Below are 13890 nucleotides of genomic sequence, written 5' to 3'. Positions count from 1 at the left end.
AATGTGCATAAACAGCATTATTTACCTGATGTTAGCTAACATTAGCCACCATGTGCTACGATCGTACCAGACTATCTGAGGCTGTAGCAGTGAAACCTCTGAATGTATTGAATTGAACAAGGGTGTATTTTTTTGGCCTGTGGATCCAAGTTTTTATTTGTACTCTCAAAAATTGGCTTCAACTGTTCACTTTATTTTCATTAAATGTTGTCACCCTGGTTTGGAGGCAGGTATGTACATTTTGATGGACAATAAAACATGTCATAAGTGTAATGAGTGTCCTCTGTATGTTATCCCCCAGATTTCCAGAAATATAATACACTTAATCCAATAATGCGTATGACTTTGAAATTTGTCACTGCTCCTTTAAAAGCACAATCGCATGTTAACTCTGGTAACTAGAGGATGAGAAATGCACATTTTGTTGCTCATGTTTCAAAGGACAGTCGCAGTGAAAAGTACCTCGGCACACACACACACCTGTGGGGTGGGAACTTGACTCTTCCTGTGGTCTCCCGTTTCTCCTTCTCCCTCCTCTTTGGCGGTCTCGCTCTCCCTCTGTCCCCGTCTGCCACAATAAACAATATTGACTCAGATGGAAAACAGAGGGATCGCCTTTCTGTCTGGCCCTTGTGACTGTCTCCCTGTTGAACTGCCTCATCACTTGTCTGTCTGCATCATTAGCTGATTATAGTGATTAATGGCTCAACGGTAATTACTGTCATCAGCAATAGAAAACCACAACTACCTAAAAGACATTTAATCTGACTTTTTTTTTTTTAACCAGCTCTGACAAATCAATGAATTAAACAACTGTCTGACACCCAGCGAGGTTAATAGCCACTTTGGCAGCTCTACTGACAATAACTGGGACAAATGGGATTCATTTCGAAATAATGCTACGTCATGTATATAAATTGTGCTCAGAAAATTACCCTAAAATGCCCATGAAGTTTCAGACGGTGAGAGCCTGAGCCTGAGGCTACATTTGGTGGAAATCCAGAAATGCAGCTGTGGCTTTAGCTCCTTTTCAAATTGGGAAAAATGCCATTAAACTTCAAAAACGTGATATAATTATGACAATTATTGGGTATTTGGTCTTGTTTGGTTTCCTCTTGTTTCAATCCGACAGTTAATGTTTAACATGATAATTTGTACACTGGCTAAAAACACAAAATCACTTCGCTGCTGTTATGCCCAGTTATGCAATTAGATTCCCCTCCTTGGTTTTTACCTTTTAAGTAGTTTCACATGTGGGATGCAGACCTTAATACCGTCTGGCAAAGGTGAGGATTGATCTTGTGAGTCTACTTCATTTAACATTTTCTCTTCCTCTGCAGCCTACTGTCCAACACTGCTGCGTCTTATCTTTTGCCAACGCGCTGAAGCGTTTAAGTTCCTACTTTTGGAATAAACTGCTCATTCCTCTGATAAAAAAAAAAATTCTCTGGTGTATTACGTACTGTTAGAAGGCCAATCGAATTGATGCCATTTGCAATGTTTTTATTTTTTCTCCAAGAACAAAATATAAACCCAGCTCCGACACCCTCTTATATAATAAGCCATTGAAACTCTTCAATATTTACAAAAGATAGAAAATAAAACATAAATAAATATAACCTGCTGCTGCTCATAAAGGACTGGTGTGATCTTGCTTTAAACTGCAGTTTACGACCGTCTGTTTCCTCTTTGACGGAAGCCTAAAAAGCAAACATTCACCCTAAAAGAGAAATCACAATGTCTCTATGGTCTTAAACAGTTCAGTAAAAGATAAAATTGAAAAATCTAAGTGAGAAAATATAATATATGCCACAATGTCGGCTGCTCCACTGAAAGCAAATAAAGGAGAGAACACAGTCAGTGACAGAACCCAGCAAAATATCAGCTGGACGCTGGCACATTTTGTGGTGGTTATTGCTAAAGGAAATAACAGCTTGATGGATGTGACTGGAAGTCAAGCCTTTTCTTGAGTTCGTTCTGGGATAAATACAGTGGAGCAGCTCTGTTTGTAGAAGTCCTTCCACTGCAAAAAGAGCAAATAATATCTTCTACTGGTTTGCAAGAGGGGAAAAAAAAAGTAATCTGTTAACAATTGAGATTGGTGCACACTGACCCCTACTGGTTACTCTTGGTTAGGACAAGCACAGACCTAATCCACAGTAGAGAATTAACCCCAAGGAAGAAATACAATTAGTATTTAAACAAGAATTACATATAGAAAAATCCCAAAGATGCAACAGCAATTTTACAGCTTTTCAAAGTTTAGACTCTTAATCAAATGTAACCTTAGGATGTTAAAACAGTGTGATTTTTCGAGGCTTCGTCTAATCCCCGTCACTTTAAGAGTTTAAGCAGAAACAACTCGACTGAGAAACCTTATGAGAAGAGTGCAAAAAGCAAACAATGGCATTTTATGGCTTACTGATGTGAAAAATATGTATCCTAGTGATAGCAAGAGCAGCCTTGTCATCGTGTGTCTATTTTTCTTTCACAGCTTTCAATAGTCCAGTCTTAAAGCCACTTCCTTAACCTCCATACCAGGTGAAGCAGCTGGAAACAGCGGCGGTTCCAGAGCAGGCACTTCAGTACTAGCCGTTCCGCCGACAGTCTGACTGGGATTCAGTTCAGCTCTCTTTTATCGGTTGGCTAGTTCATGTGTTCTGGTCGCTCCCGGGGGCCTTGCATTACAGGCACATGCTGCGGCGAAAAGTCAGATTCTCTCTCTCTCAGTGTCTCACAAGTTTCTGGCCATGGTGGTTTGCGAGTCATCAGAGAGCACCGAGCCGCTGAGGTACGATCCATCCGGAGGCTCCGTGGACAGTCCATTATGTATCCAAAACTTCCCCTCACTTTGACTCAAGTAGAAACATTCAACTGTTGCCTGAAACACACAAACAAAAACATACTAAAGCGAATATTGATTATTAGTTTGTCCTCAATTCCTGCAACTTTAACTTATTATCAGAACTAATAGTACTTATAATATAGAGGGCAGACTCACCCTCGTCATCAGAGTCAAACCCAAAGAGGTTGGAGCACTTCTGCAGTTGGAGATGACTCTGCAGATCCTCTGCGCTGTTGAAAGTAGCAAAGCAGTTGGCACATCGCTGCCTCTGCACAGCCTTAGAGAGATTTGCCTGCTGAGGGGGGGGACTTCGCTGTGAGGACTGGAGGAAAGACACCTCCTTCCTTCGTTTTGGCATGGTGATGTACTTCTCGTCCAGGTATGCTGTAGGTGGCAGACGCATGTACGGCCTCTTGCTGTACTCTGCCAGAGTGTCCTTACACACAGCAGATTTGACATCCTCTTTTGGTGCTTGTCCGTTCGTCATTACAGAGTAGCCGGGGCTGCCTTTTGGACACTGTGGTGTTTCCTCTGCAGCTTTTCCCTCCTCGCCCGGAGAGCTCTCCACCACCTCTGCGGGTTCAGTTTTTGACTTTACAGGCTTCTCCGATGGATCTTTGCATTTTTTCTTTACAGTCTTTGTGTTGCCTTCTTTCTGAATACCCTTACGCTTCTTATTTGCTTTGTTGGGGTCTGAGTTTTTAGTGACGTGAGGTTTCTTTAATTTTTCCTTTTTCATTGGCTTCTGCATGTTCTCCTCAGCGGCAGTAGGTGGAGAAGTTGTTTCATGTGAGCCGCTAGCTGTGGCAGCGGGGATGGAGGCACCACTGCTGTCAAGTGCGGCATCTGATGTTCCTTCTTTTGCTTTTTCTTCCACTTCAGAACTCTTTACTGCCGTTTCAGCCTCAACCCACTGATCCGAGGATGCTGACTTGGTTGGCTTTTTCACTACAGGTGTTTTGCTTAGATCTTTGCATGCCCGTCTTTCCTTGACTGTCTTTTTGTCTCCTTTTTTATGAATGTTTTGGTGCTTCTTACTAGTCTTGCCTGAGTCTGAAGTAGTAGTATGAGTTCCTCCTTTTTTTGTTATGTGTGATTTCTTTGACGTTTCCTCTGTTGTTGCTTTCTGTGCTTTCTCTCCCGAGGCATTGGGCAGTGCAGTTATCTCAGTCAAGCCGTTAGCTGGGACAGCAGCCACAGAGTCAGTGGAATTTTGTGTTGTGTCTGTGTTTTCTTCCTTTACTTTTCCCTCCTCATCAGCACAACATTCTTCTTCTACTGTTGCTGCTGCTGCTGCTGCTGCTGCTGCTGCTGCTGCTTTGGCCTCAACTTGTGGGACAACAGACTTTGACTTGGCAGGTTTTTTCGTGGCAGAGTCTGGTTCTTTGAGACAAGATTTTTTCTTGACAATCTCTGTGTTGGCTTTGCTATTTGTAACCTTCTGCTTCTTTGACTTGCTGGAGTCTGAAGGCGCAGTTTTGTCCTCTTCGGGAGCAGAGCGTTTTTTCGCTTTTTGCAGTTTCTTCATTCTGTCAGCAGTTAACTTCTGTGTTTTGTCTGCGGAGATGCTTGTGATTGATTGACTTAAACATTGAGCTGTCGAGGTATTACCCGAGAACCCCTTTTGTTTAATGTGATTCTTCTTAACCTGCTTGTTCGACTTTGAGCTGTTAAGAGTCTCTGTAGTTTTGGCTGCATCCTCACCCTGCAGACTAGTTTCTTCTTTTAAATCGACAGTTAAATCGGTCTCTGCTGCTTTAGTGGGGCTTGCGCGGTGAGCAGCACTCTTCTGGTCCTTCTGTGGAGCAGTTTGTTGGACAGTGGTAGTGTTTTCATCGTGCACAGCTTTCTTTGACTTAGGAGGACGCCCTCGTCTTTTAGGACCTTTAGTGCTTACTTTGACCTGCTTCTTGATTTTATGCCTCACTTTGATGTTGTGTTTTAACAACGAGGATGAGATGACTTTGTGGGTTTTGGAACCTGCCAAGGTTGTATTTGTTACTTGAACTTTTCTTAATGTTTGCCTTAATCTCAGATTAGGGCCAGTGGGCTGTGTGGAGGTGTCTTTGTTGGAAAGATTCTTTAAAACATGTGAATCCTTAGTGTCACTGCCCTCTTTCAACTCCTGTTTCAACAGAGACGGTCCGACGGTGGTCGGAGGAGGAGCCTTAACATGTTTTCCTGTTGCCGAGCTGTGTGTAGCCTTTCTTCTTAACTTTCGAGCGGCCTTTACGCTCATAGCCTTATTTACAGTAGTGGTTTTAGTTTCATCTTTTGGATTATAATCAAGTTGTTTCTTCCCAGTCTGTGTGTTACTATGTTTGTCACCCGTTTGCTCATTTGTATTCTTGTCTGATTTAATGGGTTTGGAAGTATAGTGCTCTCTTTCATGAAGGTTCAGTGCCCAGAGACAAATAAATAGTTGAGAACAACCAGGGAGGCAGCACACCGCCTGCAGTGGACTGTGCCTCCTGGTGTGGCGTCTCATTTCCATTCCGGTTTTGAACCTGGCAGTACAACCCTGATGAAGGCAGGGATGCCGAGGAGTGAGCCTGTGTCTTTCAACGTGATGCTGAAAATGTTTGAAACTCCATAAGACCCTCATGCAAATACTACATCTGCTGTTTCCGACGCGGAACGCCACTTCTAAAGGTTTGACTTCACCACGGTGATCGTCCAGGGCATGGTACAGGAACGCAACGCGGTTTTTTGACACGTCTGTAAACCAAGCGCAACCATCCACAGGACAGCAGACCTTCTCTTGTGGCTCCACATTTTTCTCCTTAACAGCTTTCACATCTTGTTTTGTGGCCGTCTTCAAGACCAGCGGAGATTCTGTCTTCTTCATTTTATCTGTAGGGGGACAGCTGAACTCTTCGTCCACCTCAGCTGATGTTGCAGAGGAATCCGTTTCTATTTCTTGGTTTTCTTGCTGCCTGGCATTTTTAGTTCCACCGCTTGCTCTTTCTTGAGAGTTCTGCTGCGTGAGTGGCTGCTTAGCTTCTGAATTGAAGGTGTCCTTTTTTGGTCTGTCGGGATCTTCCTTTTTGACAACATGTCCATTTACCTTATGAGCAAGGGTTTTATCATTAAGGTGCTTTGAAGCGTTTTGTTTCTTTTCTTGTGAAGATGGACCATCCACTGGCTTATCGTTTGATCTTAACTTTCTGGATCCAGATGCGGTCGAATCTGCAAGACTTGTTGATTTAGGGCAGACATCAGAATGCCTCCCACTACTACGGTTTGTGGTCTTAGCTTTGGAAGAGGTCTTAGGTGTGGAGATATCTTTGGTCTCTGAGACCCAGTTTTCTTGGGCTTGTTTCCCAGCTGACTCTTTGCTCTTCTTCAGCTTCTCAATGTGGTCAGACAGGTGCATCATGGCCAGGAGGTCATCTTTGAACATCGTCCCACAGAACATGCACTCGTCTTTTCGATAATGAAACATAGCATGTGCTACAACACGACTTCCTTTAAAGACTTTACTGCAGAAGGTACAACAGTACTCCAACTTGGATTCCTCTGTTTCGGGTTGGGCATCCTCGTTATTCTCAAGTGCTTTTAGACCAAAATCCTGAGGTCCATCTTTAACATTAACTGCAGAGGCGCCTAGTTCTGGTACAGAGCAGTCAGAGGAAGTGCATAATTTGTAAGGAACTTCATGTTTACTTCCAGTTGTCGACTCCTTGGAGGCACTTTGCTCTGGAGCTGGCAGGTCCAAATCTCGAGCGAGTGCCTCAGGTGAAAGTTCAGTGACCATTTCCGTTACTAAAGTCAGAGCAGACATGTCATTCATTGTGTCCCGATCTGTAGGTGCCTTGCTCAAAGTGACTATTGTTCCTCCGAGGTTTCCGTCATTTTCACTGCTGTTGCCGACCGAGGTGTGCACCTCTGAAGTGTCTCCTTTTGCTTGGGCTACAGGAGTTTTTCCGGTTTCAGCCTGCAAGGAGAGTGACTTCACCTCAACTTGTTTCTCATTGCTAATATCAACATCTTGACGCTGCAAGGGCATGGAATCAGCAGCGCTAATGTCTGAAATGTTGGCCGCATTGGACACCGGATGAGTTTCTACCATCAGATTGTTGTCCACAGCTGGGGCCTGCAAAACCTCAGCTGAAGTTGTGGTTTTTGACGATTTTGAGACCTTATCTAAACCTCGTGATTGAGTCACTTTTGCCGCTTGTGGGGTTTGTGAGGCAATAGTGACTTTCATCTCAACGGCAGACTCTTCACAGGGATCTCTTGCTGAAGCTATGGTTTGAGCTTCCACGACCTTATCCAACATTGGTGCTCCTGGCGCTTCAGTTGCTGCTAATGTCTGTGACGCATTGGTAGCTTTTATCTCAGCAGGCTTTTTAGAGAGTTCTTTTGCTGTAGCTGTCTTTCGTGAGACTGCTTTTGTAGTTTGAGTTTGAAGGCCTTTTTCTAAAACTGAGGATTCTGCCACTTCCGCTGCTGGAGGTGTCTGAGAGGCAGCCCCACCTTTCATCTGACTGGCAGGCGTTTCACAGAGCTCTCTCTGTGGATCTTTTGGAGGACTTCCTTGCACAGAGGAGCGTGTGATTGTTGACACTGAGCCTTGAACATTCGACCCATTACCTTTCCCTTTTTGCCGCCGAACATAACAGTGCAACTGCTGTATAAACATAGCTGTGTCCCGCGCTCTTAGAATCACCTCTTTGCGATGTACAGTCTTTACTGGTTGTGGTGTGGCAGGAAGCTTCACTGTAGGTTTGTATAGAAGCACTTGAGGGAACCCTCTCTGTCTGTGGCAAGTGTCGTCAATAAACGTACCCATCAGCTCATTGTCTGGTAGGGACAGCTCAAGAATTACTTGTGGAGGGTTGGCAGGTTTAAGACAGTCCAAAGATAATTCTTTCTGGTGCCTGCTGTTGTTTTCCCTTGTCATTAAATGAGAGTTTGCTGAGGGTTTGTGTTTTGCATTGTTCTTTGCGTTGTTCTTGATCTCACCAGTTTCAGACCTCTTTACAACAGAGGACTGATGGTGCTTTTGATGTTTCAACCCATGCTTTTTGATCTTAGGATGAAGACTATTCTCTGCGAGAGTTCCTGAGTCTTGAAGAAGCCACTTCGGTTGTCTAATTCTCCGTTTTGGCGGGTTCTTCTCCGAGAGCCGTGTAGTGCGCCTCAGTTCTCCATGCCCGTGGGCTCCATTGTCCTGTAGTCTGTCTAGCTGCCAAAATGAACGCCTCGGAGGTTCAGATGATGCGTCCTTCAAAGGTCGCGACCCTTGGTTGCCTTTCTTCTTTACAGTGTGGTCAGCATTTAGCCGTGTTTTGCCTGGGCCCACCTTTAGTCTTTTGGAGTTTGTATCCTCTTTATGATGTCTGTCCTCTTTATGGTGCCTCTTCTTACTTCCTTTCTTACACGCTGATGTGCTTGATCTGAGACCAGGTTCTTTGGTGCAATAGTTAAGTATCCATTTGTCCTCCATGATTTCCTCCAGGGCAGCACTGACCACCTTCTCACTCATCAGCTTTAAACAGTTGGTCCGCAAAGCAATGAGGTTCCAAAACTCTGGGTCAAAATACAGGTCCTTCTTTAAAACCTGAGGAAAAACAGAGAAGAAAACATTTTGATACAACAGTACCAAAAAGAGCAAACTACAATGTTTTCCCCATCATGGTTTGTTAAAAATGTGCTCTAACCTGCAGGGTTTCGAAGCGAGTGTGATTTCTAATGGGGCCGTACTCCACATTGTACTCCTGGTCAGGATGCATGTACAGTAGGTAAACCATTTTGTAGGCCTCAACAGTGCGTTCCAGGAAGAAGACGAGGAGAGCGCATGCACGGCAGACCTCCAGGTCATTGGGTAGCAGGCCAGCAATGGTTTTGTAGATTAGGGACTTGGTGATGACATCGCAGGAAAGGCAACACTCCAGGGCATTAACACATAGCTCCACGCAAAACTGGATACCTTCGTCACCCAGCTAGTGAGACACAATCAAAAGGACTTGGTAAATATGTGATTCAATACTTAATTTACTTTTATATTTTATTCTTATGAAGATACATTGCAATTCAAATTTCTCTCACTTCTTGCAGTATGGCTCTGATGAATGGGAAGATTGAGTTGGCATTGGTGGCAGACAGCATCAGCTGATGAGTCTCCTCAAGTAGAGCTTGCTTGGATGTATGCAACCGATGATGAAGCTTACTCCATATGAAGACAAGATCACTGCAAAGAACAGTAAATTAATGGATCACTTGGCCTCAGCTGGTGTTACGCACACTGACCTGAAATTTAAGCTTTCTTACCACAAATAGTACATGTCTCCCCTACGGAGTTGCTGGGAGAGGAAGGCTCTGCTGAGGGCGAGAAGCAACTCATCCTTTTCCTCACACTCCAAACTACAGATGATGTGTACGGCATCTTTACCATTAAGGTCAACCACCTGAAAACACAAAGAAAGCATTAGTGTAGCCCAAAAGGCAGTTTTCACACGATTCACAATTGTGTGGTATCTAAGCAACAGGTACCACAGACTGGAGGGAAAATTCTTGTCATTTGACGGAAAGACATGCTGGTTTTCAGCACACAACAGTCCACTCACCTCTTTGTGTAAGAGGTCGTGCTGTGAAGTTTTAAAAAGCAATGCGAGGTAGACCTGGAGGAAGAACAAGTGTTGTCCTGCTGTGGGATGCCGGGCACAAAACTTAGCCAGGGCCATAGCCTCACTGATCCGCTCACAGGATAAGAGGTAGCGCACCCGAAGCTCAAAGAACACCGGCAGCTCAGAACTGACGCACCCATCTGCTGAGGAACAGTCGAGCCAGAAGAGAGACAGATAAGGTTTTAGTTTAATCTAAAATCCTAGACATTACTGCAGTCAATAGCTAGAGAGGTAATAACACCAGAGTTGGATGTACTCCAAATGTTAATCATGTTACCTACCTTCACTCTGAGGTAAACTGGACTCACTGAGGATTGCCTGTAAGACTGGGCTGGCCCAAGGCCCGCCGCCCTGAACCAAACGCTCCACCTGAAGTAAATGAACATTCTGATGCCTCGCAAGGGCCAAATGACATTCCTGAAAGAACATGAGGACAAAAACAGTGTCTTAAAAATCAATATATCAGAGTGCCATCGTCAATTATTACAATAATGTTGAAGAGTGTTAAATAATCAACTGTTTTAAGAGGTGTAGCACACAATAAAAGACTATTAAGTTAAGCCCCAAAACTTGCATTTCTGATTAATTATTGTACTAGGATCTGTCCATTGTTGTGTTGGGAAAGCGATCTGCATTTCATCCTCACCTGGAATGTAACAGTGAAGTGTTTCAGTGGCTCCTGATGGAAGTCTTTCTGGTCAAAGAACAGCAGCAACTCAAAAACACTCCTGTGAATAGATCAATATTGTTTGGCTTCGATCTGCAGATCCACATTTTAAACAGTTAAAACCTACTTTATAATTTCAATCAGAGTATTCATGTAAAAATACTGACAAAGAAGCAGAGGAATGCACTTAATTAGGAAGCTGAGGGAAACCCTGGGGGGGGTAGGGTCAACAGCTGGCAGCATGCCAGGGTTTTTCCTGGCTTGCACATTTAGTTGCGTGAGCCAATGAACACAATCAACTTTCAGTTCCATAAATGTTGCTACCAAATGTCCTCAAATACACAAGAACCTCAGGAGGTGCAAATAAAAAAGCACAGGTTTTGTTATGTTTTATTATTATTGTTGTTTTCTGGAGGAAAATTTAGATTTTTTTTCCTTTTGTGTATAATGGTACTAGAAAGTGATTGAAGATTTTTTCCTGATTATGATATTAACTTGGATATATTGTTAATGCTTTGACCTATCAATGTTTAATGTGTTTTTTTTTTTCTATGTGTGAGGTCGGATGTTTTATGTGTGCTTTGTCAAAGGCCCATTATGCAAGGCCAGTGCCTTAAGGGGCAATAAAGGGTTTCATTCATTCACAATTAAACCAAAGTGAAGATTGGACAGTAAAGCAACACTGAGCAAAGCAGGAACCAAAACAAAACAGTACAAAGAGACATCCAGTCTACTTTCTCTCTTAAGGAAATCTAAAGCTGCATGTGGCCTCAGCCATGGACGCTCGTAAGCAATGTGTTGCCTGTTTTGCTTTGTGAAGTAAAGAGATTCAGAGATGGTAGCAGGAGGGGTTCAGATATGAAAGCCTGGGGTCATAGCTGTCAGTAGCACATTTTGTTCCGATCGCCTACAGCAAATCCAGTTAGTTGTCTTCAAAGGCTTATTTTCATCACAAGTTGCATGATGGTGTCTGGCGCTGCAACTTTGTGACAATTTCTGACTGAAAAGCACATTTCTCTTCCACTATAACAGTATTTATACGACTATCGTTGTGAGTATATTTTCCATCGTTTTTACTGGTGCCTGGTACTATGCCCGCCAGGAGCAGTAGATTGGCCTGGGGTGCTGACATGACGCCAGGTCTCTGTAAATGTTGTTGCTTAGGCAGCCTGAGTCCCATTTCATCCAGCCGATCTTTGCGACCGGACATTAGCTAGAAGCAGGCTTAGGTACTAGCTTGGTTAGCTTAGCTCTTATCCCAGCTCTCCCTCCTCTCCTCCCGGGGAGATCGGCCTTCCCAATACAGCGCTTGGTCCGGGTGGACGGAAGACGTCGTGGGCACTGACTTAAGGTCTGCTCCAATCCAAACGCTTATGTTCAACGTGTAATTCTGCCACACTTAACGTATTTGAGCAATAAAAGTAAAATTTGGCCGATAATAAAAACAACAATGTAAGTAAGTCGAATCTGTGGCAGCTACTTCTGAGAGGACTGACGGCAACCTAACGAGGAGGGTCTGTGTACTTACAAGGCCAGACTACTGAGTGTGTGAAGCACATGATCACAGTTTGATGTGAAGAAGGTGGAGGCTCGAGCAAAGTAGCAGAGAGCCTTCTCAAGGATCCTGAGCTGAGGCAGCGGCACCTGCCAGCGAGAGGCATACTCCTCCACCAGCTGCATGGAGAAGAGACCAAACAAAGATGAGTCAGAGGCACAGTTACAAGGGCAATTAACACTTTGGGTTGTTTAGCTTGTTTAAATCTGTGGCAGTATTAGATGTTTTAACCACAGCGACAATTACAAGGCTCAGCCTAGTGGCATTTATACAGTGTTACTAATACCAACCAATCACAGCTTTAGAGTTTGATAATGTGGTAAATTTAATATCTTTGGGTTCTGGGCTGGGCTCAGACAAAACGAGACAATTTAAGGCCTTTGACTGTGAGAACCTGGGAAGGGCACTTTTTTCACAATTTCAGACATTATAGTATAGACTGAACAATTAATTGAAAAATTAATTAGCAGATTTATTAAAAATGACAATAAGCCCTGCAACCAATACATCCGTTATGTAAAAACCAAGAGAAAGCAAGCAGCTACCTGGCTCACAGATTACCCAGACAGAAACAAATACATGAGAATAATCAACATGGCTGAGCCACACCTTTTATGATGATGCACAAATCAAAATACCCATTGTAAATTGAATGAACACACAGCACAGCCACCATTTTGACTGCAGCAGTTATGGCTGCAGCCTTCCCCTTGGACACACATCTACTGCAGTGCACAATGATAAATGATGTAAGTCAGAGACCTCTTTGTAACCAAAATGTGGCTCTTTGTACTGCTTTTCACAACACTTACAGTTGACCTGTCAAATCCCTAAATCACAATGTGCTTAGATTGCCCTCTAATGGTGGAGATCCAAGACATCACTCTGGTGCACTACTGGAATCTGGTGAATGTGGACTGTCAATAATATTCCCAAGCCTTTGTCCAATCAGTACAACTAGTCCCCTACTAAATTACACTGCAGCTAGTTATTAAGAATCACAACTTCACTTTGGTAGTTAATTCAAATCCAAAACCCCGATGATGAAAGTGCCCAAACCCCAATGTTTTTATACTGTGCTAAACCTTGAATTTAAAGTTTGAAATGACAAGCTAATGGCCTCATAGCAAAATCAGATTTAATGTCTTGGATTTGTCAACAGGAAACAGTGGATTACACTATTTTCCACTGTTAGTAAACAGACTAGAGCCCTGTTTATGAGTCTGTGGTGTTGCCATCTAAGATTGATCAGCAGTCCCTGACAACTGACATTTAAATGCACTTTTCCACGAGATGTGCTGCCTGGTTTTATTCCTCTAACCTTAATGCATCATGAAAATCTTGGTATGAGAACATTTTGTGATACCAGAAATTATGTAATCCATTACTTCAACACTGCATCTACAGCTGCATGTCCTGTTGCTGTTTTGAGGAGGGGGGGGTCCAGACAGGTCATTAAAACACATTCAAAGTTGGCTTTTATGGGAAATATTTGATAATTAAGGCAACTAACTTCATGGCAACCATAAAGTACCATCAGCAATGCTCCTTACTAGTTACATAATTAGTAAACGTGAAAAGACTTGTCCAGTCGGTTTGGTAAACATTGAGCGTACTAACTAAGCTAATTCGCAGGCAAAATCTGGGCTAGCTGGGTAGCGATTAGCCGAGTTAGCTTGCTAGCTGTACAGTGAACATTCACAGTCAAAATATGATTGATTTTCAGACTTTAACGCACAATAACGCTACTAAATCTAAGCCTGGGTTATCGTGCATATTATTTAAAGGGCGTTACGGTAATGTCTTAGTTTTTAAAGCGATTACCACTCGTTAGCTGGATGCTAATGAACCTAGCTGCTAATGCTAGTCGTGTAACGGCCAGTTCTGGGGGAGGGGAGTCGGCTAACATATACGCTCTTATCTTCGACAACAAGCCTGTCACCAACTTCAGCCACGGCTCCTTACCTTGCGAAAGTCGGAGCAGAACGCTTTACTGTCTGCTCGCAATTCATCACTTGAATAGCGGCTCAGCAAACTCTGTAATTGTTTTTCAAGCCCCTCTAACTCGTACACACTGCCCTCCTCCGCCATACTGCCTGTCTAGCCTCGCTCGTAGCATCTACCACACAACACATACATCGCCACGGTCAACGACTTGCATTGACAGCGCTGATTGGATGCTGCCAACCTA

The 13890-nt window shown here is 43.5% G+C and overlaps 2 protein-coding genes across 2 annotated transcripts; both read right to left on the bottom strand.

Moving 5' to 3' along the window:
- Positions 1 to 1493: 1493 nt before the first annotated feature.
- Positions 1494 to 6931, bottom strand: LOC139223649 (serine-rich adhesin for platelets-like). Its single transcript, XM_070855617.1, has 2 exons — positions 3002 to 6931; positions 1494 to 2881 (listed from the first exon to the last, which is right to left on the bottom strand). Exons 1-2 carry the CDS (start codon positions 6915 to 6917, stop codon positions 2871 to 2873), a joined length of 3927 nt encoding a protein of 1308 aa, XP_070711718.1. The 5' UTR covers positions 6918 to 6931; the 3' UTR covers positions 1494 to 2870.
- A 120-nt stretch (positions 6932 to 7051) lies between these two features.
- LOC139223414 (zinc finger protein 654-like) lies at positions 7052 to 13782 on the bottom strand. Its single transcript, XM_070855330.1, has 10 exons — positions 13665 to 13782; positions 11673 to 11818; positions 10124 to 10205; positions 9759 to 9894; positions 9418 to 9617; positions 9122 to 9258; positions 8900 to 9041; positions 8512 to 8793; positions 7275 to 8411; positions 7052 to 7093 (listed from the first exon to the last, which is right to left on the bottom strand). Exons 5-10 carry the CDS (start codon positions 9532 to 9534, stop codon positions 7052 to 7054), a joined length of 1857 nt encoding a protein of 618 aa, XP_070711431.1. The 5' UTR covers positions 9535 to 9617; positions 9759 to 9894; positions 10124 to 10205; positions 11673 to 11818; positions 13665 to 13782.
- Between the last annotated feature and the right edge of the window lie 108 nt (positions 13783 to 13890).

This window comes from Pempheris klunzingeri, chromosome 24 (genome assembly GCF_042242105.1).
Source record: "Pempheris klunzingeri isolate RE-2024b chromosome 24, fPemKlu1.hap1, whole genome shotgun sequence".
Lineage (NCBI taxonomy): Eukaryota > Metazoa > Chordata > Actinopteri > Acropomatiformes > Pempheridae > Pempheris > Pempheris klunzingeri.
This window is presented reverse-complemented; position numbering and strand designations above follow the sequence as displayed.

Coding starts and splice junctions, on each gene's coding strand:
- LOC139223414 (XM_070855330.1), bottom strand. CDS start 9,534: ATGGCCCTGGCTAAGTTTTGTGCCCGGCATCCCACAGCAGGACAACAC. Junction 8,412..8,511: donor CTCGCTTCGAAACCCTGCAG/GTTAGAGCACAT, acceptor GTTTTTCCTCAG/GTTTTAAAGAAGGACCTGTA. Junction 7,094..7,274: donor CGGAAGTGGCAGAATCCTCA/GTTTTAGAAAAA, acceptor CTCAAACCATAG/CTTCAGCAAGAGATCCCTGT.
- LOC139223649 (XM_070855617.1), bottom strand. CDS start 6,917: ATGGTAGAAACTCATCCGGTGTCCAATGCGGCCAACATTTCAGACATT.